The 24,649-nt window shown below is 51.0% G+C and overlaps 1 protein-coding gene across 1 annotated transcript; it reads left to right on the top strand.

Moving 5' to 3' along the window:
* The first annotated feature begins 18,460 nt into the window (after nucleotides 1–18,460).
* Nucleotides 18,461–21,854, top strand: EVX1 (even-skipped homeobox 1). Its single transcript, XM_020880733.2, has 3 exons — nucleotides 18,461–18,887; nucleotides 20,495–20,742; nucleotides 21,309–21,854. The coding sequence occupies exons 1-3, from the start codon at nucleotides 18,461–18,463 to the stop codon at nucleotides 21,852–21,854; spliced, it is 1,221 nt and encodes a 406-aa protein (XP_020736392.1).
* Nucleotides 21,855–24,649: the final 2,795 nt, after the last annotated feature.

The raw sequence follows: 24,649 nt of genomic DNA on the forward strand, positions 1-24,649 counted from the left end.
TGGTATATTCTGAGATTTTTGCCTAAGGAAATATGATGTTGTTTTGTGTGTAACTACGAATCACAACAGACATCTTGGGGTGGATGCTCTTGGCTTGCTGTTGCTGGGTGCCATTTTTCTATATGAATCTTTTAAAAAGCCAGACAATCCCTGCATTTCTGCATGTTTGAAGTGTGGCCATGCTTATTTCCCATAGTATGAATGGAGCTCATGTTTCTGGGACAATGTTCAGATTGATTTAAACAATCCCAGAGTCACATCCCCCTCTCCCAGCTCTTTCACAGTATCCCTCCTTCAGCCAAGCGTGCCCTGCCTGCTCCAATCCTTGTCCCTGGAAATCCTATTCAACTTTCCAAGATTATTTCCTTTAGAAATTATGAAGCCTTTATGGATTAAAAAAAAAATTTTTTTTAACCCCCTTATTTTAAAGATCTACTTTCATGGTTTACTGTATTGAGAGAGAATATGTGCTGCTAGAAGACAAAATTACACAGAACTTGAAAAGTAAGGAGGATGAAAAACGTCATTGCTTTCAAGGGCCAAAAAATACTATACCTAATATTTTCATTTGAATAGATTAAGTGAAAATAATATTCTCATTTCTTTTATTCTTGCAGTTGAAAGGGGTTAAAAATTATTTGCACATATGAAACAAACAGTTTATAAGTTATAATGAAAGGAATGCAATTTTCTTGGATACTGTACAGGGAAGAGAAGAGGCTGAAGGGAAAAATAACACTAATGAAACAATCAGTAATGAAAAGTGATAGCAATCTGGTGGCCTGGAGATGAGGCAAGTCTGAGATTTAAAAAAAAAAAAACCTTTGTTATTTTTTGAGCATAGGAAATGCAAAACTAATGCATGCTTATGTAAAAAGATCAAAATTTGAAAAATATGTAATGTGGTAAGTTAATGCCTCCTCTCATTGTACCTCAAAGCTAAACAATGTAGCAGCTGGGTGTATGTTCCTCTAGATGTATGTGCATATAAAATATACATATGCTTCCTATATAATCATCTATAAGAAGCCAGTAATCACATCTGAGTGAGTTGCAGAATTGACTTAAAATTTCTTTCTGCACCTTAAAGGAATCATCATACCATGTCTTTTTTTTTTTACAACTTGTTATTTTTTCATTTAATGTAAATTTAGACCCATTTGCCTGTGAACTCACACTTTTATGTAGAGTTTTTCCATTACTTGTTGAATCAGTTTATATATAGTTGGATGGTTAGGTTGTTTCCACTTTTTCATTATCACTAAAGTGATGCAGTGAATATTTTTGAGTGCATTAGGTAGGAAAATTTATAGGAAGTGAGACTGTGGAGACAAAAGGAGTAATAACTACATTCACAGCTATCAAAATTACCTCGAAAGAGGTTTTAGATGTTTGTCTGTATATTTATTTTTATGTTTCGCCAGCAGCGTGAGGGTGAGTGTCCTTGTACGCTGTTGTCAGTCTTCAAAGTTCCTTTGCACAAACTCAATCAGTAGAAAAATAGGTTTTTGTGTTTGAACTTGACAGAGCTCCGCCTCTGTAAAGGGCAGGCTGGAGGAGGTGACGGGCCTGGAAAGAACATCACGTCTGGGTGCACTGGGGTGTATCCAGAGGAGGGGCCCCGGGAATCACGGTGCCTGCAGGGCTCCCCACAACTAGAGGGGTGGGACCCGGCCGCCTGGAGCTGAGGCTTTCTGGCAGATGGAGAATCCCTGTTGAAACCGGTAGGAATGCGCTTGCCCAGCCCACTGTTGCTCCAGGGTCGAATTTCGTTCGGACAGATACGTGGCGTCGGTTTGGGGGTTCCTTGGCCGCTTGGCCCCTTCCCCACCATCCGCAGCCCGCCGGCGCCAGGATGCCGCTTCCCCCGGGGGTTCTTGGCGGGAACGGCGGTGCCCACCCCGCGCCAACCTGCCCCTGGCCGGGAGTCGCTGAGTGGCGGGCTGCGGGAACCCGGCACCTGCCCCAGGCGTTGTTGGCAGCGAGCCCGCGCGTCTCCGCTGTGACCAGACCCTGAAGGCCTGGTACGTGCAGGCGAAGGGTCATTTCCTGCCCTCTACATCCTCTTTCAACCGCGACTGGCAGACCACCGGAGTTAGAAGCAAACAGGCCCAGGCTGACCAAATCACTGCAGGTGCACCAGGGAAACAGGCTGAGGGAGGAGCTCAGACCAGACTAGCCAGCTCAGTCTTGGCCCACAAAGCCATGTTCTCCATGTAGGGGACCCTCCATCAACTGGGCTACCAGCCAGGTCCCCACCTAATCATTTTCTTCCTCCAGTCAGTGGAATGCAGAAGTCCCCCCAACTGGACTAGTAGGGAACTTCTGCCCTAGAGTCATCAGCTAGTACAGAATTTTATAACAATTCGAATTAGCTGCCAACATGTAAAAACATTTGCAAATGAACTATTTGGCAACACTATTAGCTGATGCTAATCTGCCACCCCAGTCTCTGCCATCCTCAATTTCTTAATATGACCAAACCATCTCTCCCACTGCTATTACCAGGCTACTGCTATAGGCATCATGTGTCACTCCTGCTGGGGTTACAGAATGTTGTGATTGGGACACTCTAAATACAGATCCCTTCAGCTTCCTCTGATACACGGTGCTGTGAATTTGTCAAGGTGTGTGCCTTGACAAAGGCACACCAGTGTGTGGCAGAGTTGTGACTGCACTCTATTTACTGACAAAAGTCCAGAGGAGTGAAGTGACCTGTCCAAGGTCACCCAGCCAGGCAATGGCAGGGGCAGTACTAGAGTCCATTTCCCTGACCACTGGCCCATTCTCTTGACTGCCCTGGAGCCTCAGTACCACATAGTCATTGGCCAAAGATGCTGCATATGACCCTGACCTGGGCTCTTGGCTTTTGACCTAGTCATTGGTTAGACTCTATCCTGCAGGCGTAGATGGAAACCAAGTTTCCCTTGCTACCATCTATGCCTATAGAATGAGACAATCCCTAATGGCTGGCATGTGTCTTATTTCCACCTTTCAGGGGCTAGATTCTTATCTAAGAACATCACAGACCCATGGGCAGCTATTCCTCATCCTGGTGCACAGGTTTGAAAACAGACCTGGCCGGTACTACAGTGATTCTACTTGAATGTGCTAATCTGATTCCACTAGAAATCCACTGTCTAGCCATCAGGGGGATTTTCCCAGACCTTTAAACTCACCACCTACAGAATGGATGAAGACAGCAAAAGCAAGAGCCACGTTACATGGCCAGCACTGTCACGATTCTGCATTCTGTCCCCCATTTTTCACTGGAGAGCCAGGAAGAATTGGTCTCATAGTGGTGAAACTCCCTATCATAAAATGAACATAGGGAAACACGGTGGGTGAAAAGGGAGTTGTTACAGTTAATAACTGATGTGGAAAAGGAGAAAGACTTCTGAAATGCTTTCTTATTTTACTTAAGAGCATTTCCCACCCAAGACTAAAGCACATAAAACAAGCCAGAGACTCTGATGTCCCTCCATCAAGGATATAAAAATTTGAGGCATTTATATTAAGTTAGCATATGGAGTATCTATCAGTAACTGCATTAGCTCTTCAAACATATCTTCTTACCTCCTTAGCAGAAAGTGAACTGCTTTTTACAAAACCTACACTTTTGCATGTGAGGGGCTCAATTTGGATTTGAAATCACTCACTCTATATGAAATTACCACCCCATTTTAATAAGGTCCAAGATGTTTAATAGCTCACTTAAGGTTTCACAGCAAATTGAGAACAGAAATAGAAATAGAAGGATTGGCTGTTTTTCACAATTGGTCTCCTGAGAAGGGCTTGTTCATTTTCATTCTGTCTCCAGAGAAACTTCTCATTTGCCATCTTCACAATCCCTCTATAATATCTCACTTAGTTACACTGTGCAGGTAAAATTATTTTTTTAAGTGGCATATTGTACATGTAAAAATAATTAGGTCTCTGTTATACTCTAGCAATTTTTTCTTTGGTTCAGCTGCTTGCCTGGAAAAAGGTTTAGGGTAGCCTGAAGTTCTCTGAAGATGTTTTATAATTTGTCAGTGGAAAATCTCTCACATACATGCATACATCCACACCCTTTATCACAACTCTGAAACCTTGGGAAATTTACATTTTCTTATAGGTCTCTCCTTTCTTTCTATCTCTCCACCTCCCTGCCTCCCCTTTATGCTCTCTCTTTTTAATTTGGAAAACAGAATTCCTTCATTTCCCATTCTCCTGGTGTGGTGCTCCATGATGTCAGAGATCCAGGCTTCTTCCACCTTGTTGCTCTGCCATATGTAGGTCTGGGATCTTGGTAGACAAGCTCCAGGCAGGACAGAGAAACAGTAAACATGACTGTGTAAGGCTTTATACACTTCTGTCTTTTAGGGATAGTGCCTGGAAGCTGCCACATAACATTCCGCTGACATCACTGGGTCAGAATTTACTTCCAGTGATACCCCTACTTGCAAGGGAGGCAGGGCAATGTGGTCTTTAGATGTGAAAGCCATGTGCACTGCTAATTTTGGAACTCTTTCATCACAAAAGAAGGGGAGAAAGTTAGCAGTCTCTGTCACAGTCACTCTGTAACTGAGTGTTATCCTCTGTAAGAGGATATGGCACACAGCACGTCCATGTGTGCTAAGTCACTTCAGTCGTCTCCGACCCTGTGACCCTATGAACTGTAGCCTGCCAGGCTCCTCTGTCCATGGGATTTTCCAGTCAAGAGTACTGGAGTGGGTTGCCATTCCCTCCTCCAAGGAATCCTCCAGACCCAGGGGTCAAACCCGTGTCTTTCATGTCTCCTGCTTTGGCAGGCAGGTACTTTACCACTAGTGCCACCTGGGAAGCCCCAGGGTGCACAGTAGGACCCCAGCAAATATTTTTTAGGTTGAGTTTATCTTTTCAGGATTTCTGAGACATTCACCAGGAAGACTAATAACACTGGAACCTTCTGCTGGGCATAGGGACAAAAAGTTGGGAGTGGAAGCTGGTGAAGGGGAATCAAATCGTTTTGCTTTCCAAATTGGCTGTACCCTTAAGCCAGCCAGCTGGAGAAAGGAGAAATCTTTGTAATGTACTCCCTCCACCTTCCAACATCCACTGAAAACATTGCCCAACATGGCAGCCTCCTTGCATTTCTTATACTATCCACCTCCCACAAATATCAAAGAAAGTCCCGTGCCACCAAAACTCTATCTCTTCCCTCAAAATAGAAGAGAGACTGTCAAGAGTAATTCTCATTTAGCAATTTATTTATTTTTTAATATTTATTTTTATTTATTTATTTGGCTGCACAGGGTCTTAGTTGTGGCATGTGGCATCTACCCCAACCAGGGATCAAACCCAGGGCCCCAGCATTGAGAGATCAGAGTTTTAGCCATTGGACTACTAGGGGAGTCCCTCATTTAGCAATTTGTTATATTTGCGGCATTAAGCCAGTGACATTACTGTAAGACACTGGGTGCAGAACTTCTCAAGGAGACAATGTGAAGGAAATGAGAGGTCTTGGAAATCCACTCATGTCCTACTCTCATTTCCTCAATCCTGCTACTAAGCCTGCCCCTCCCCTGCCCCAGCCTTCCTCCCACCCACTCTCATAACACTGGTAAAGTGCTGTTGGGTCACTAAGGACTAAGAGGTGATGGCTTAAAATGGGACTCCTCCCAGAGGGTGTGCTCCTTAATAAGCAGAAGAAAACCTTTATGAGTCCAAAGATTAAGAGCTAAAATGGCAGGCAATAGGGCTCTATCTGGGCTAGTAACTGCAGGAAGATGACCAGGCAGCTATTGTTTATCCCCATTTTACAGGGAAGTTCCTGAAGGTTAAGCAACTTGTCCTAGCCCACTAGTGGTGGAGCCAGAACTGAACCCTATGTCTCTCTAGCTCTGATTATAGGTGGCTGCCCACTGGTATATTTGCCCCAGGTGTGGAGCACTTGCTTCACTCATCTTCCTTTCATTCCACAAACTTACAAAACTCCCTTGGGCTTATAGTCAGGGAAGTAACACATCACAGTAGTAACAGCTAAACTGAGACTTACTACAAGCTAGATACTCTTCTAAGTTCTATATATATAAAACAAACTCATTTTATCTTCATATGACTCCACTTTATATATGAAGAAACTGAGGCTTTAAGAAGTTAAGTAACTTGCCCAACATTACTCAACTGCTATAGTGAAAGTCAGAACTGGATTCAGAACCCAAGCTGTCTAACTTGAGTCTGGGAACTTAAGTTTTGGGTTAAATTGCCACTATAGTTAAGAGGGCAACAGTGGTTCCCTATTATTATTTATGTATTATCTGCCTATACCTTTAAACTACCATAAAGGGGAAATTCCATCATCACACTAGGCATGTCTTGATTTTTTTTCTTCCTATCCAAGTTCCCAGTGAATGGAGTTATAGAAAGGACTCAGGAACCTGGATGCTATCTATGATGTTACCACAAAGATGGTACCAACCAGATAACTTCTTTACTTCAGTTATACATTCACCATCTCCATATTTGTTTGAACTCCAACAAGTGCATGAATGCACCTTAGTTTTGCTGTGTAATTTTTTCTGCGAAATGTTAGCCATCATGCGAGGAGACGGGCATATCATATAGTGGTTCTCTGGGCATCATTCCCCTTTACTTCACATTCACTGCTGGTTCTCACTCACCAAGAGTATAATGTTGAGTAAGGAGAATCAGAAACATAGGGTGAAGTACGGGCACTTCCCTGGTAGCTCAGCTGGTAAGGGATCCACCTGCAATGCAGGAGACCTGGGTTTGATCCCTGGGTTAGGAAGATCCCCTGGAAGAGGGCATGGCAACCCACTCCAGTATTCTTGCCTGGAGAATCCCCATGGACAGAGGAGCCTGGCAGGCTACAGTCCATGGAGTCACAAAGACTCTGATACGACTGAGTGACTAATACAGGGACACCGAAGGGAGTCCCATAGGCCAGACACTGTGCTAGGCCCTTTCCACTTGGCATCTCATTAAATTTTCAGGACAGCTCTATGAGGCAGACCTCATATCATCTCTTAGATCTAATGTCCTGCAGGTTTGGTCTGCACAGGGTCACTGGAGTAAGTGCCAGAACTGAGGTTCAAGCTCAGGTTCATCTGGCTTCTAAGTGCATGCTCTTACCTTGAAACCAAGTGTCTTTGCAGCAGCAGAAGTCTTGGCTGGGTGAGTTTGGGAGCACTCCTCCACTACTAATTCTGTTCTCATAGAAGTTACAGGTTATCTTCTATCTTCCCAAAGGTCTCTGGGATCTGTCTCTTTTCCTCCTGGACTCAAAATTCAGGCCTCACTACATTCCTTCTTGCTCCTCTCCTGCTGGATCAGACCTCAAAATCTACATCCATAGTGAGAGTGAATTTATAGCTATTGGAAATAAAATTTGGTATTTGCAGGGTTTCCTCCCTGGCTCTCCCATTTGCTATCTGTGAGGCCTCAGGCCAGTTGCTTAACCTCTTTATGCCTCAGTTTCCTCTTCTGTAAAACGGGGAGACCTATATGTTCCTCTGAGACTTGTTGTGAGGCTTGGGTGAGAGCATGCATCATGTCCTTAGCTTAGAGCCTAAGCACACAGGCTTTTGTTCTTTTCATTGTATTGGGAAAAGATTAGGATTGTGATGAAAGGAAGATTCTAATAAAAGGAAAACTGGTCAATTTTTGGAGGTAGTCTGGCTCTTCAGTTGCAGATGGGTCATATTCAGGATTAAAAGTATAGTTTGACTGTTGGCACTTGGGAAAGCATAAACCCCTGCCTCAGGCCTAAGACCAGGGCAGAGTTACATCCTGGGTATGGGTTTCTTTGGCCCTTTCCATGTCTATTTTTAAAACTGACCTTTCTTTCCTCTTCTAATTCTTTCCAAGAACAGTAAGGCTGACTCCAGAATAATTAGGAAAACATTCCAAAGTTGACATAATGCCAATAATGGAAGTTATGGAAGAACTTTAAATCCATTATAACAAAAACTTGCACTAACAGCACATTATATTTTGAATACTTATAAATTGTCAGTAGTACTTCACAATTGTCTGGCTTTCTTTTGAGTGTCTGTCTGTACTGCCAGGCTTTAAGGATGGGCAGGGACTAAGAATAATTCATTCATTCTGTAGAATTTTCTGCAAAATTCATATACTTGTCTGTGAAGTGCCTGAGACTTCCCATGCTTATTGAGGCTCTGTGACCTTGGTCAAGTCCTCTGAACTCTCTGGATCTTTGCTTCCTCAACTGGAAACTGAAAAGATCAACTCTGGCCTCTTTGACGTCATTAGAGAGTTGAGGAGGAACAAACAAAATGCTGGACAGAGAAGTCTTTCAAAGCAACCTAAATGAATAGATAAGTGTCAAGGATTAATATGATGATACATGTATGTGTGTCTAAAGTGAGAATGAAAGAAAAAAATAAGAAGCAAAACCAAAGAAGTCAAAAGGAGCAACTGTATTCCTTGCTTTGCCATTCATTAACTTAGTGATTTGAGAGGAGGCACTTAACTTCCATGGGTCTGTTTCCTCATCTGTAAAATGGGAATTATAGTAATAGCTGTTCTTCCTATTATACAGAATTATTGTGTCAAATGGGACTGTGGGTATAAAAATGTTACCTAAATAAGAAAAGACCACCAACTGTTAATTGCTATTAATATTAGAAGTAGTAATGCCTGGTGAAGTTGCAGTATTCTTTACAGGCATCCAACTAGTTTAGTCTTCTTTGGAAATGAAATCAATCCCTTTAGATCCTAGGGCATGATCTGTTGGCTTCCACAGGCAGGGGTTGAATCCCATGAGTAGGAGACTGGCCTCTAGCATCATACTGTTGGATTTAGATCTCACCTCTGTCACTAACAGGATGTATGATTTTGAGCAAGCATTTAACCCTTCTTCAACTTGGTTTCTCTATCTTACCTCATGGAGCTATAAGGATTAAACAATATAATACATGTGAAGCATTTAGAGTAGTGCCCAGTAAACAAAGATATTTATGGCTATCTTTATTCTTGGTGGCACTCTGACCTCATGATGCCTAATTTATAACATTAGTTGTATATTTAATTTATCAAATAACATCCCAGAGTATGTTTGATGCTAGAAAAATCTGAATGAACAAGCATTTGTATCTATAGTTAGATGGCTAGGCCTTTTGATTCCTACTAAAGCTGCTTGCTTTTAACCAGCTACCACAGCTGCCTAAATCACCATCTTGAGAAATCTGGAAAGAAAAATACTTGTTTACATCAAGGCAGGAGGTGCTGGCAAACCCTGCTGAGTCCCTGTCCATAGTCCTTGGGGGGCCCATAGAAAATGTATTGCTATGCCTCACCTCATCTTGTTCCCAGTTACTCCCATGACCTTCCTTTCCATTCTGTCTGTTCTCTAGCAGCATACGGGATACCCATGGAAGATCTACTCTTCCCCACTCTAAAGCCAGCAAACCAATCACATCTCAAGGCCTCTGATTCCTTTCTGTGATGGAAATGTCTGGGTAGGGCAAGATTTCCACTCTGCTCCAGCTGTTTTACTTCCAGGGTAGTTTCTAATAATACACCAGTGAGTAAGGAACATCCTTAGGCAATAGATGAATGAGATGAGTGGGGAGCTAAATTAAATAATGATATCGTTAGATAGTAAGTTAGTGAACAAAGAGACACATAGAGGTGATAATGTGTAAAGAACAAGGGTGAATAAACATGGGTAAATGAGGCATAAAGCTCTGCACCAGAGGTTGAAAAATAAGTCAGTTTAAAAAAAGCTGTTCCAGGCAGAGCGAAGAATCATTGGAACTTAGAAACCAGGGTAATGGAATCCATGGGGCAGCAGTTCTTAAATTGGAGTGTGCACCAAAATCACTTGGAGGGCTTGTTAAAATGCAGATTGCTGCTCACCTACCCCCACCAGAGTTTGTAATTCAGTAAGTCTGGAGTGGGATGGAGAACTTACATTTCTAACAAGTTCCCAGGTGATGCAGGGAGCACACTTCAATAAGCACCTAGAAGGGAATCTGAAAAGACTTGCTGCCAGGAGAGTTACTGCTCAGAACTAAGTGAGGTTCAAAGAACCCCTTGAGGTCTGTGGAGACTGGGGTGTCCAAGGGGACCCCCTGGGCTTTCTGCACCACAACAAATTGGGTGGATTCTTGCGTTTGGGGTGTGATTTGCTCATACTGGCTGACCAGGGGAATCGATGAGACATCGTCACCTATGTGACCCTCCTTTAGGCAAGCTTCGACTGGTTGGGGGAAAATGTTCTCTGCCGGCTCTCAAAGGAGTGGGGAGAGTAGCATCTCAGAGTTGTTTGCTCTATCCAGCCTCTCACGGGTAATAACCAGTCCCTAGAAGACAAGGCTAAAGGGCCGCGACCTGCCACCCATTCCTCCTGGGGTCCAGCTCGGAAGGCGGGCGCTTAGGGCGAGGGGAGACTCCCTACCGAGCGAAGGTGGGCTTCAGGGATGGGGTTTGGGCTGCCGCCCCCCTCAGAGTCGTGGGATCGGAGCCAGCGGAGATGCCGAGACGAGTCGCGACTTCCTCCTCTGGCTGTCGGCAGTGGGGGGCGCACCGAGACAGCAGTTCGGGAGCTGCGCTTTGTCACCGCGGCGGCCAGGGGAGGGAGCGGAGGAAGGCGCCGAAAAGGGTCAAGGGGACAGGACGGAGCGGTTGACCGGCTCTCCGGCCGGACTGGCACGTTCAAAGGGCTGTGGGCCACACTTCACACGGCCCTGCAGGGGAAAGGAAAGGACTGAGATTCCAGGCCTGGGCCCAGATTGCGCGGGCACTCCTGTGCTAGGCCTTTGACACCCCGTTCTCCGCGGCGACATTCCTCCTGCTCTTCCTCCACTACAACAAACCCTTGATAGCCTGTACCCCACCTACGAAACTCAGCGCTGCAGGCAAGTGGGCACACTCACTGGCTCGCTAAATGGTTTCTGAGCCGCTAACGCACAGTCCCTCCACGTCGCGGCGCCCTCCGGGTTCTTAGCCAACCTTTTCATATGCGCCGCTCCTCTGAGACTTACGGTAACAGCTGAAGCTGGTTCAAGCCCCCTGCTCACCCTCTACTGTGGCGGAAGCGGCATCCATCCTTCCAGCCTGAGGAGGGTGGCCACTGCCGGATCTTTCAGTCATATCCAAGACACTGCAGTGGTCTATCTGCGGTGTCAGCGGACGTAGTCCTCGGCCGTGGGGGCTCAGTGTTAACCTCAAAAACAGAACCTGACTTTTGAAGGCTGGACGATTTGGGTTAAAATCCCAGCTCCGGCCATATCCCAGCTGAGTAACCCTGGGCGAGTTCTTCAACCTCTCTGAGATTCACTTTTCCCTCTGCACATCCGGAGGAACTGTACCCCCATCGGGACTCCCTGAAGCTCAGTTGGAGGAAGGGGCTAGCCCGGGTCGGGAGGAGCTCTATAAAACTCAGTCCCCGTAACTTCTCACACAAAGGTTTTTCCGTTTCGGAGGGAGCGGCTTAGCCGACCCAACTGGTTGGACTTCCTCGCATGCCGGCGGTTCCCCACCCCTCACCCGGGAGACCGACTTCCCCGTTCGCGGTCCGGCGCCACCGCGTCTCCTCGCCTGGCGAAGCCAAGAGGGCGGAGAGGAAGGGGCTGCGGCCTCCTCCTTGGCCCGGGAACCGGGAGAGACAGGCGGTCAGTGAGCATACAGAAACAGACTCACAGGGAGACCCGCAACGGGAGGGAGGGTTTAGGGCATTTAAGGCTAGTTAAATCGTAGAAGACAGATCCCCCTGGGTAATGACGCCACCAAGATAGGGGTCCTCCGGCTGGACCACCCAGATGGGTGCCTCAGTAGGCGGGTTCCCTCTACCAGCACCAGGGTGAGGCGTAGGTGTGTTCCACTGCGGGGAGGAGGAGAGCTGTCAGGCTCTTCTGGCCTTTGAACAGTCCAGAACGTTTGGAAACGGTTTGTGCCCAGTCAAATTTTATTAAAAACAAAACTGAAGGACTACTACCCCCTCCCTCCTCCTCCCCAGGAGGGAAAGCAACGCATAATGGACTCCATAATAACCGTCCAGTTCCTTGCACGGTGGCTCACCCTTATCCCAAGGGAAGGTCAGCCCAAATGAAGTCTTGCCTTTAACAACAGAAGCACTAGACCCACCATTCTCTCCACGCAGATGCCACCTCCCAGGTCTGGTTTTGAATGGAGGCCTGTGCGAGCCTGGAGGATGTATGGGCAGGCTGAGCCAGTCCCTAAGGTTTTGGCCTTTGGGCCAATCATGCTGGAAGACAGTTTGACAGAGGTAGCTGCCGTTTAAGGGAAAACATCTGGTAAAGCCATACCTCCTTATCAGAGGGATTAGGCAATTGTGTCTGAAGTTTGGTGGCTCTATTTGGGTTGTAGAGGGCATGGGAAACTGAAGGCTAACTTCAGTGTCTCTGTGCAGTTTTCCGGAGAGAGGTTTGCCAGATACGTGGAGGCCATAATGCCCTAGATGTTAAAACTGGCTAGGTAAGCCTGATGAGTTTTGCTTCTTTTCTGATAGTTGCTCAGAGCCTCAGTGGGTTGTGATGGTCAGAGAAACCAGACTTTGTCTCTCAGGATCTCCAGAATCACCGGCTGCAATGACATTCTTATTTGGAATTCAGGCCCTGAAGACTCTTCTCACCCGGAGTTAGTCTCTCTTATCCCATGCCATGAAGGGTAGCTCCAACCTCTCTGTAGGTCATGCATAATCCCCACTCAGCCTCTGATTCCTTTCTTAAAAGAAGAAAGGAATTTCTTTTTTCTTTTCTTAAAAGTAGAAGAGGCCTTCTCTAGAACAAGTTTCCAAATGACTTTGGGCCACTTTATTCTTTACTTTTCTTCTTCATGCCTAAGATGAATGGTTAGAGGTTAGTTGCCTACAGCTCTCCCTGCTCCCCCACCTCCCCTACCCCAACACCCATTTTTCCTAGCCCCCGTGAATTCATCTTGGCAAAAGTCCACAAGTGGAGGTTTTGGAAGGAAAGGCTCAGAATATGATGCCTGGCACTTTCTAATAGCTCCAGTTATTGTGAATGTTGTCCTGAAGTTAGAGGGGTGGGAGAAGAGTCATTTATATATGAGCCTCCTCTCTGTGCTTCCCTGGTGGCTCAGAGGTTAAAGTGTTTGCCTCCAATGCGGGAGACCCGGGTTTGATCCCTGGGTTGGGGAGATCCCCTGGAGAAGGAAATGGTAACCCACTCCAGTATTCTTGCCTGGAGAAGCCCATGGACTGAGGAGCCTAGTAGGCTACAGTCCACAGGTGGCAAAGAGTCGGATACGACTGAGCGACTTCACTTTCACTTTCTCTGTGCTTCAGAAAGTAGGAGTGGTTCACAAGATCTTCCTTAGTCTTGTTGTGACAATGAAAAGAGCTAATACAGGTGAAATGCTACAACAGTGACTGCTTTTATCATGTGGGGTTTCTAGACTTCCATATGCAGTTTCTCTTTGCCCTCCTGGGAAATTATGGAGAGGCAGGGTGAGGACAATTTAGGTATGTGGGTCTTTGAGCCTCCTGATTCTGAGGGCAGGTGGATGTCCTCTCTGTGAGGCCTCTGAACCCAGCTTGACCCCAGAAAAGGGTGGGAGGTTGTGGGGGCTGCATTGTGGAGTGTTAAGGCACTGCTGGATGTTAAGTTATCCCTGCTTGCCAGGGAGGGACAAGGACTTGGAAGGAGCACTAGTCCAGGGTCCAACGTTCAGCCAGGCCCTGGCCATGAGTCAAGATCACTGGTCACCCTGTCTGTGTGGGAGAAAAGGCACTGCTACTTGCTTTTAAAGGTGTAAGAGTCAAGGAGAAATGGGCATCAAAGCACTTTGTAATGACAGCAAATTTCAGGACAGTAATGGTGAAACACCTCCCCCCCCCCCCCCCCCCCCGCCCCCATACCATCTCTGCTAGTATAGGGGAGGGGGATGTCTGGGCCTTTGGGTGCTTGGGTGTTGGAGAACTGTGACCAAAACAGGGGCCCTTCCAGCTGGTAGCTTCAAGAAGAAGCAAGCCTTGGGCTTGGGGAGGTCCTCCAACTCCTGGACGGTTAGGTAGTGGGTATAGGTTGTAGGCTGTCCAGGGCTTGGATGCCACTGGGCTCAGGCCTATAGGAGCCAAGGGTTGACAGGTGTGGAAGCAAGAGTGATTGCAGGACTGGCTGGCTCCAAGAACATGAGGAGTAGGTGTCATGGGCCGGCAAAAACATCCAAAAACATCCAGTTTCCTGTCCCAGGTGCCTGGCCATTGGCTCCAGGGGTACAGAGAGAAGGGAGTGCTTGCTCAGAATTCCAGAAGCCACAGGTTCTGCCTACCTGAAGGAAAAACTATTTTGTGGCGCCCACTGCTGGCTGATGACTACCAGCCCCCTCTACAGGGTGGGCAATGGGGTGGAGGAAGTGGACAGGGCATGATCTGCCTCCTCATTCCCCAGAAAGCCCGACTGCTGGGCTTCTGAGATCCAGTTGACCTTGCTCCCTGAGCAGGACACCTTGCAGTGCCTCTGTGCTCCGGGTTCGGCAGCTGCCAGGGAGGAGATGGGGCCCGACCGCCGGAAGTCTCCTCACTTCCCACGATCGCGCGGGGAAACTTCGATGGCTACAGCCCGCGAGCCTCGGCTTGGAAGGTGACGGAGGCCCCCAGATCAATGCCGCGGCAGCCCGGCGACGCTTACTGTTTAAAGGGAAGCTCCCTCTGCTCTGACATTTCACCAAAGTGAGAAGCAAAAACATTTTCTTGATTAAAATTTTGCCCACACTTAAGTAGCCAAATCAGCTCCGGAACCCTATTCCTCTTCCCATGTCTCCTCGCCCCTTCCTTTCGGCCGGAACGCGTGCTTGCTGCCAGGAGGCCCAGCATCTAGCTGGAGAAGATACTCAGGGCTTCAGACTATCGCTCCGAGCGGGTCCGCTGGCCACTGAGGGGTTCCCTACCCCCTGCCTCAGCTCTCCGGAGCCGGGCTTTTCTCGGGAAGCGAAGAGGCTCCTGCGGATCGGCGCGTCTGGTGGACCGGGCCCAGCTTCCGATTCCATTTAACACAACCCGCGCATCTTATCTCCGCGTCGCCTCCCCGGGGTTCCCACCCACCCCCTGCCCAGCCCAGCCCAACCCAGCCCGGCGGAAGCGGGGCCGCGAGCTTTTGAAGTCCGGAGAATTTCAATCCCAGAGGAGCCGGCTGGACCTAAACTCCCCCGTCCCAGCGGGGGAGGGGACAGCAGGCCCGCAGACAGGAGGGGGTTGTCCTTCCCGCCGCGGGAGGTGAGAAGCGGTGGGGGCCCGGGTCGGACCCCGCTTAGGCTGCTATCACCCCCTCTTTTATGGGGTCGCCCAGGCCTCGGCGACGCGCGGGTTTTATTCCCTCTGTGAATTTACCTTTCTTCTGCCGCATAGGGAATAACCTCCATTATACAGTGATAACCAGTCTATTAAAGTGCCTTCCCATAAACAAAAACAAACACTCCCTCCCAACACCCCTCCTCCAGAAAACCCCAACTAGAAACAGTGCTCTTATCGAGTCTCCTCCTGTTTCCTTCTTCCTGTTAAAAATTAGACCTCTCTTCTGATATTAATGAAAGATGCTTTTGGAAGAAGTGATATTTGGTTTAAAAAGGAAAATACTTTTCTCCTGCCACCGAGGTAACTTAGGCGCCTAAAGACAGGGGAAATTGAGACATTTTGAAAGAGTGGAGGCAGAAGTCGGGAGAGGGATGAAGGCGTCCCTGAAGCTTCAGATCTGAAGCCCAGAAGAGGCAGCCCCCTCCGGGAGAGGCTGAGCCCGGGGCTCGAGCCTCCTTCCTCCCGGGACCCCAGGGGAAGTCCGGCTCGGATGGGCTGGGCCCAGGAAGGAGAAGCAAGTGGCACCTCTTGATCTCTCAATCCTGCTCCGCTTTCATCTCATACGGAAAACCCGGAGGAAAAGAGGATCAAACACAGAGCACTCCCATTGAATGCAAAGCTGGGGGCGGGGCAGGCAGCCAGGAGTCCCTCTGAGGACCCGGCCTTGCAGAGGTGAGCGCAGCGGGGGGCTGCTGTGAGCTGGCCGGGGTCTGTGGAGAATAGAGGAGTGGGGGGAGCGCCCCAGGCCCCTGGCTGGAAGGGCCCAGAGGAAGGTGAAGGATAGTGGCAGCTGTAACGCAAACGCTGGTGGCTCTACTTTGACAGGAAGGAAGGAGCAAGCCAGGTGTTCCCTCAGGCTCTGCCTACCAGCTAGAGAGGACAGGGCACCAGTCCTAGGACAACTCTCCACCAGGGCAAAAGGCTCTGGACTCTGACCCGGATCGCTCCTCTCACCTTTGAAATATTCTCCAGGACTTTGGGGCCGGCACTGCTCAGCACCTGGTGACTCTGGGAGTCCCGGGGATTGGAAATGTTTATGCAAATATTCCCTTCCAGTTCCCTCTGCACACCCGACCCCAAAAGGAGGTCAGTGAGCTGTTCTTATCAAGTGAGGGGCTGGGGGAGACGTGGAAGGCAGAACTTGAGAAGGGAACTTCTGTCTTTCCACACCACCTCTGGAAGCCCACAGATAGGAAGATTGAGGCGGGGGGTGGGGGTGGGGGGAGAGGGAGAAGAGTTGAGAAAAAGAAAGAGGAGAAGGAGAGAAAAAAGATAAAGTTAAAAATACTTAGTGATAAGAGGACTTTTCTTTAACATTTCAGAAGTTGGGGCTTTGTCTTGGAACATACAGAAGGAGGAGGGGCAAAGCAGCCTTTTGCAGCCGTCAGCTTAGCGCTAGAAACCCTTAGAAAGGGGCAGAGAAAGTCGAGTCGGAGCGGTTGCAGAGCAAAGAAGGGGCCTGCCTTCTAGCCTCAGCAAAATGAGAGAGACCCAGCCTGCCTACTTAGCCCCAACACACTCAAAACTGGCAAGGGGGCAGTTTCCTAATGGGCTCCACCTCCCCTGGAAGCAGACCCGAGAGGGAGCCGGTGGCTGTTCCCAAAGACATTCAACACTACTCACACACCCCCAGTCCTGCCCTGGAGGTCCCCCTCTGTCTTCGACGACTAATGAGAACTCCAGTCACTTGTACTTTCATGGCATTTTCGATGCCTTCTCTCTCTTCAATCCCAATGCACTTTTGGAGCAGGGGATCAAAGCCCTGGGGCAGGGCACTAAGGAGAACCCCATGAGACAACCCTTCATGAACCCCAGTGCTGCATGCTGGTCTTTCTCGACCCCTGCCCCGAATCTCCCAGTAAGAACAGCACCTTCTCCCAGCTAGGAGAGCCTTTGCCGCTGCCACTGTGGGAGCCTCATTTGCCAGAACTTCTCAACTCCCAAAAAACTGTTTCCGGGGGAATTCGTTGACACTGAACGAATACATTAAAATATGGGCAAGGAAAGAAACAAGGCCACCCTTAGAACCTCTCCCCCACTCTACATACCTGAAGTGCAGGCGAGGCCCCAGCAAATGGGAGATTTCTTCCTTGAATAGCCATCTGGAGGTCAAGCCGGGCTGTGGAAAGCTTACGGTCACCTAGATGGGGAGAGGGGCGATGGGGGGAAAAAAGCGAACATTTGGAGTCAGCAGCCAAAGCCGTCTTTAAAGAAAAATATTAAGATATTTATCTCTCGCCCCTTGGGGAAGAAAAATGGCAAAGTTCCCTTTTGGTTCCTAGGAGGAAGGAAACAGCTGGGGGTAGGGGCTGGGAGGAGGAGGGAGGAAAGAAGACCCCAGGCTCAAGCTGTCCAGACAACTTGCGAGGGAGGGAATATGCTTTTCGGTAGCTTGTTAATAAAAAAAAAAAAAAAAGACTTTGGAGCCGCGGCGCGGTTAGCTCACCAGGGACAGGCAGTTGTAATAATAAGAGAAGCGAGGCTTGGGAATCGGCCTTCACACTTCTAAAATGCAGTTATGGATTTTCTCATCAGTGTTAGAACAAGGCACCAAGTTAAGAAAACAAAAGCCCAAACAATAAAAAAATTTTTTTGTATATATCAAAAGCGTATTCAATTACCGAGTCCCGCAACCCCTGCGGAACTCGCCGCGTTAAGCTCCCTTTTCCTCCCGCGGAATTCCATTTGCATCCCCTGTGCCTGGGTGTCTCCCTCTCTCAGTGTGTGTGTCTCTCTGTTTTCACACTCTCCTCCCCATTCGAGCGAGGCCCACACCTGGCGCATCACTGCCGAGCCATTAGCTGCGGGTCTCCTTTCATCTTCGCTGTGGCAGACGTTTCTATTTATCCACTTGCGCTCACCGAGTGGCGTCACCAGCGGTACTGTAATGACGACTGCAGCAGGAGGATGACAGCTTAGAAAGAAGAGGGCAATGGGGCTTCCTCCCAGAGGCGGTGCGGCACAGAGGAGCGCTCGCATCACAAGGTGACCCCAGCTCCCCACCGCCACCGCCGCCGTCACCGTCGACACCGCGTTCCGGCCGCTCCGCGCCCGCCCAGTCGCCTGGCCTCTTTCTCCCTCCCGCAGCCAAGATCTGTCGGACCGCTGGGGACCCAGGGAGCCGGGGGGCTAGGAGCTCACTTGGGGCTTTCCCCCTCCCCCCTCCGAGAGTCCGGGATGGAGAGCCGAAAGGACATGGTTATGTTTCTGGATGGGGGTCAGCTTGGCACTCTGGTTGGCAAGAGGGTCTCCAATTTGTCCGAAGCCGTGGGCAGCCCGCTGCCCGAGCCGCCCGAGAAGATGGTGCCCCGTGGTTGCCTGAGCCCGCGGGCCGGTCCTCCGGCCGCCCGGGAGCGCGGCGGGGGAGGCCTGGAGGAGGAGCCGGTCGACGGATTAGCAGGCAGCGCTGCGGGGCCGGGCGCCGAGTCGCGGGCAGGCGGGGCCGCGGTGCTCGGCCCCGGACCTCCGGCTGCCTCCGCCGACAGTCTCTCTGGCCAGGGGCAACCCAGCAGCTCAGACACCGAGTCGGATTTCTATGAAGAAATCGAGGTGAGCTGCACCCCGGACTGCGCCACGGGGAACGCCGAATACCAGCACAGCAAAGGTAGCCACCGCGCCCCTTCTCTCCCCTGGCCTCCTACCGCGCCCACCTTCCACTTCAGCTCTAGAGGAGAGGAAGACACTCCTTTACCCCAGGGCGGGGTGGCTGGGGGAACCCACCTGAACAACTCGTCCCCCGCTATCTGCGCCCTGGCGGGGGTCTCCTTCTCTGCTCTGGCATTGGCGGGACTGAGGGTGACAGCTGTGCTTTGGGGGAAGGAGGGAGACGCAAGCCCTGGGCTTGAGGGGGATTCAGAGTGCACCCCAACCCCCCAGAGCTTTGTGGCACTGCTTCAGCTGCGCGGGGAAGACACTTTCTCCCGGCGTGGGCGAGATCAAACGAGGGTCCAGGCAGTTTGTGGCTAGCAGGGTGTAGGGCGCATCCAGGCGCGGAAGCGGAGTCCATAAAGGACCGTAAAATCGCGACCGACTAGGGCCGACCGGCTGCTGCGGCCCTCCGACCAGTTTGCACGTCGGTCAGAGGTCCAAATTACCTTGTCACTTCCCGGGCTCGGTGGCGCCAGGTCGGAAATGGTCCCAATGGTCTAATTGCCTTTGGTCTCCGGTTGCATTTGAAAAGGCAGTGCTCTGGCCCTCCCCCCATTCACCTTTCCTTCCTAGTCCCACTCTTCCACCCAAAGGAAAAGAGCGGCAGGGGGCAGGAGCCCCACCCTTTCCTGGGTTTCGGGCTCAAACTGGGGTGGGGGGTGGTGGCTGTGTGTCACTGCTATAACTGGAGAACCCCTCCCTGAGCAGGGACTAGTGAGGAGGTGGGGTGAATGGTCAGGAAGGGAGTCTCCCTGAGAGAGGTGGAACGCTAGGAGGAAGAGCCCACCAGCAGACACTCTTCCACAAAGCTGTGCCGGTGGGAGAGAAGAGCCTGGTGAGGAAGAAAACCCACCCCCTGGCCTTGGCAGCCAACTACTTGCTGAGAACCCACATCCACCCATTGCCATCTAATCCACTCAATCCAGACTACCCACAGCATGCCCTCAGAGTAACCCATACTCCATTCATACATAGTCAGGCAATAGGACACTCATACACACACTCCTGGGCCATGCCCACAGCACACACAGCCTAGTGCACATTCCCACACCTGCACCAGCCATCTGGCACACAAAGCAAGGAAACTCAGTCCCTGCCCAACATCCAACAATGCACCAGGACCCAAGTTCGCAACACTCCAGCACAAAGGGGCATCTCAGCTCACTTGACTGTCAGATACGTGTATCCTTGCCCACTCCTGTCAACCGTGGGCAGAAAGTTCAGAGTGGCTGCATCTGTCCTGTGCTCCAAGGCAGGTGGCCGGGGCACCTGGGACTTTTGTACCCAGTAGGCCTAACACAGAGGCCTCCAAAACAGCCCCCCGGCCAGGCCTAATGGCTGCTATGTGCTCATCTGAATGGTGAGCCTCTGTCCTCCATTCCTGGGTTCCCAAAGTCCCTGCCACCCCAGCAGAGGTAGAGTCTGAGGCTATTGAGAAGAGGGGGGATGTCCCTTTCCATCACCCCCTCCACACACATCAACCAGGACCTACAGCCCCATATCAGCAGCGTCTGTATCTGTTGTGTGTTCTGTGTGTGCATGTACTCTGGGCTCCCTGAACAGGGCCTGGCTCCGAGGCACTGGCCAGCAGTCCCAATGGCAGCAGCGAGACCCCCAAAAGCAATGGCAGCGGTGGCTCCCAGGGCACCCTGGCCTGCAGTGCTAGTGACCAGATGCGACGGTACCGTACTGCCTTCACCCGGGAGCAGATTGCACGACTGGAGAAGGAGTTCTACAGGGAGAACTATGTATCCAGGCCTCGGAGATGTGAGCTGGCGGCTGCCCTAAACCTGCCGGAAACCACCATCAAGGTATGAGCCACAAGAAGGAGGGAGGGGGGATGCGCCCCGTCCGGAGGGAGTAAATACCACCTTCCCACTTCCTAAATCAGGAACCAGGAAGTAGGGCCTGGAGTGTCTCTACAGGGCAGCTAGGCCGGGAGTGTCTAAGCCTGGTGCAGGAGCCAGGTGCAAACAGATTTGCCCCTAAGGGAGACTGTCTCTTTCATGGCCAAATAAACAGCGGGGATGAAGTGCCCGGGCAGGTGTCAAGGAAGCGCTTCCAGGGAGAGCCTCAGGAATGGGACGTATTTTGAGGGGATGGCGGCCTGCGGAGTTCTTAGTTGCCCACTACTTTCCCACCCACACTGGGTTCGGGCGTCCCGGCAGCGCGGGCTGAGGGGCGGAGGCAGAGAGCCTGTCTGGGAGGGATTCCAGATCCAAAGGGGTGGTGGTGGGATCTGCCCGCGCCCAGAGGAGCTCCTCTCCGGCTCTTCCCTGTGCTACCCGCACCGTCGGCCGCGGTGGGACGGACTCATGGGTTCTGCGCACCGGGCCGAGCGGCCGCCGAACCCGCTCCTCTCCTCCCCGCCCGCCAGGTGTGGTTCCAGAACAGGCGCATGAAGGACAAGCGGCAGCGGCTAGCCATGACGTGGCCGCACCCGGCCGACCCCGCCTTCTACACGTACATGATGAGCCACGCGGCGGCCGCGGGCGGCCTGCCCTACCCCTTCCCGTCGCACCTGCCTCTGCCCTACTACTCGCCGGTGGGTCTGGGCGCCGCGTCCGCCGCGTCCGCCGCCGCCTCGCCTTTCAGCGGCCCGCTGCGCCCGCTGGACACCTTCCGCGTGCTCTCGCAGCCCTACCCGCGGCCCGAACTGCTGTGCGCCTTCCGCCACCCGCCGCTCTACCCGGGCCCGGCGCACGGACTGGGCACCGCGGCCGGCGGCCCCTGCTCCTGCCTCGCCTGCCACGGCGGCCCGGCCAACGGGCTGGCGCCCCGCGCCGCCGCCGCCGCCGCCTCGGACTTCACCTGTGCCTCCACCTCCCGCTCGGACTCCTTCCTCACCTTCGCGCCGTCGGTGCTCAGCAAGGCCTCCTCCGTGGCGCTGGACCAGAGGGAGGAGGTGCCCCTCACCAGATAAGGGGCCGCCCGCGGGCAGCCGGCTCCAGGACGCCCGTGGGGACCCCTCGGGGACTCATACAGCATCCCTCCCCGCCCCAGGGGCACCGAGGGGAAAGAAGAGGGCCACCGAGGACCAGCGGGACTTGGTTTCGAGCAGCGAGCATCGAAATGCCTGGGAAGGGGTCCTGGCTGGCGCGTTTGGGGAGCAGGAGTGGGGTTGGGGAGGCCGAGCCTGAAAGACCTTCCTCTGGGTCGGCCCCTCTTTGCCATTCTTCACCCGACTCACTGCCCTGACCTGGGCTTGAGGCCGTGGCTCCAAAGCTTAACAAACTTAGCAGCAACAGCAACCAATATCAAGCCCCTCAGCCCCCAACCCCCAACCCTTTTCTCACCCGGACCCCTCCCCCTCGCAAAGGCCAAGCCCATGCGATGGAAAGGGAAATTGCTGTCTCTCTGAGCAAAATGCTGTGTATGCAGAGCAGGTAGAGATTAATCTTTGCCAGCTTTTCCAAGGCATGGCAAGGGGCTTGTGGATGACGATGCACCAGCCATCTAGGGGAGAGAGGGAGATGATTTACTACCCTCCCAAAGAAGCAGGGGGCTCTTTGGCCCCCCTGGAGCCTCAGTTACAGGATATTTTCTGATTCTGCCATCTACCAGCACCTGATCTCTTTGCTCTCTCCTGGCTTCTTCTCCACTTGTAACTTCATCTCCACCCTCACTTTTTGTGTACTGTGGGCAGGGAAGCTGCAGATAGCCTTGGGTCCCCTGGCAACTTCTCCCAAGCCTCTTCTCCCTGGGCCCAGCACACACCCTGATTAGCAAGTGATGTGTGTGAGGAGGGTTTTTGAATGTTGAATGTATAATAATGATTACCATGCTGCTGGCTGGCCATGGAGCCCAGAGCTGAGCTGTTAACAAGGCGCCGAGGGAAGAGCTTAGGGAGCAGGAACCTCATCTCCCTCCCTCTATATCTGGTGGCAAATTAGGGGCTATTTCCAGCCTTTTTCTTTCATTCACTAGGCGCTTTCTGGCCCTTCTCTTTGCATTTGGCATTTCACACCCATCTGCCTCCCAAGCTGCCATGGGGCTTGACTTTCAGAATACTAGTGGGAGCCTTCTGCTGCTTCTGGGTACTTTATCTCTCCCCTCCTCCAGGGCTTGTTTGGGGACCACTCCCAAACTCTCACATCTGTAGTCATTCTTGCAGCCGGTTTTTGAGGGATAGGAGAATTTATACCCCCACAAAGGCAAGTTTTACCCTGACTGGGAGGGAGTGGTTCTTCCTGTAGGGAATGAGTTTGATTTGGTTTTCCTTTGAAGCCCAAAGAATTTGCTGTTACAATTTGTTGACCATATTGCAATAAAGCTGGATATGATTCTCACTTTAGCATTTTAAGTTTTTTTGGTAGCAGGCAGTTTGTTAACTCCTTTTGCATTACTAGTTCAACTATAGCCTTGGGTAGGGAAGGAGTCAAAAGAGGGACACACAGACAGTCTCCCAAGCCTCCATTTGGCATTGGCAGTCTCCAAATGGACATTTCACAGAGGTGGAGAAGGAGGAGCTGCTGTGGGGTGCATATTTCCTTAATTTTGTGCACACTAGGAGACTTAGATCAACTGGTTCAGCAGAGTGCTGATCCCATCGGGGACTCACCCTCATGAGTCCTCTCCATCTGCTCCAAACCTTTGAGGAAAGGGGATCCTGGACTCTGGTCTCTGTAATCCTATCTCTACCCCAACCCAAGGTGGAGACAAATGGGGTGGTGGGAGTGTAGAGGTGGAGTGCTGCAGAGAGCTGGGTTTGCTGGTCATGCTGAGTCTGCATCTTATGGTGAAGGGAGAGGAGGGAGGAATCCTGAGTTGAGAAGAGAGGGTTTGAATCCTCTTCAGACTGGAAGTCATCTCCAAGGATGCAATTCTGGGCTGGTCAGGGCAAAGGGACAGACAGTCCTACACAGCCACCTCGTTGTTGTTCTCTGTCCCTATAGGAGAGCCACTGTGGCTGCCTCAAGCAGGAGGGAGATGGGTGTCCTCAGCAGGCTGGGAGCCCAGCAACTGTATGGATTCAAGGGTCCTCTGCCCCTGTACTCATGGGCAGGCGGGGGTCTCCTTAATCAGACTTCATCCCTCCTGAGGCTTTAGAGCAAACCCTCTCCAACACAGTACTCCCCACCCTCCCAAGCAAATCGTTGTGCTGAGGTTTCCAACATCCTATCTGCCACTCAGCCTGCCCCGCTGGCCCTGCACAGCTCCCTCTGCAGTTGGGAAGCTCCTGGTGCCAAACCCAGCAAATTTCTGGGTTATGTCGCCTTGGGCCAAGATTGCTTGCGACAGGTAAATGGGCTGCGGGCTGCCGTAATGCCAGGCGTATTTTCAGTTAATAGGGAGGGAAAATGAGGTGTCTGCAGTGATATTGGAAAGTACAAGATCGATGATCCCGGCCTCGTGTCCAATCAGCAGCCTTTAATTGACTGTATTTTCTGGGTAATTGAGCCTCTCTTCCTCCAAATTGAAGTGGAAGATATAACAATACATCTTGCCAGGAGGAATTACTCATTACTTCATAATGAAATTTCCCTTTTGCCAAGGTTGGCGGTTTGGCGCTAGGCAGCACTACTCACACTCCTTCGCAGACCCCCGCACCTAAAATTAGACTTTTCCCACCTGCACCGGAAGCAGCATCTGGCCCAATTAGTTGGTGGTCGTTGTAGTGGGGGCTGGGGTGGAGATGATCTTAAAGGCACTGCGTCCTCCGCAGCCTCCGTCTCTTCACCTGTAAAATGAGAAGGCTAGTCCAAGCAAGAGGGCTGA

This window comes from Odocoileus virginianus, chromosome 1, assembly GCF_023699985.2.
Source record: "Odocoileus virginianus isolate 20LAN1187 ecotype Illinois chromosome 1, Ovbor_1.2, whole genome shotgun sequence".
Classification (NCBI taxonomy): domain Eukaryota; kingdom Metazoa; phylum Chordata; class Mammalia; order Artiodactyla; family Cervidae; genus Odocoileus; species Odocoileus virginianus.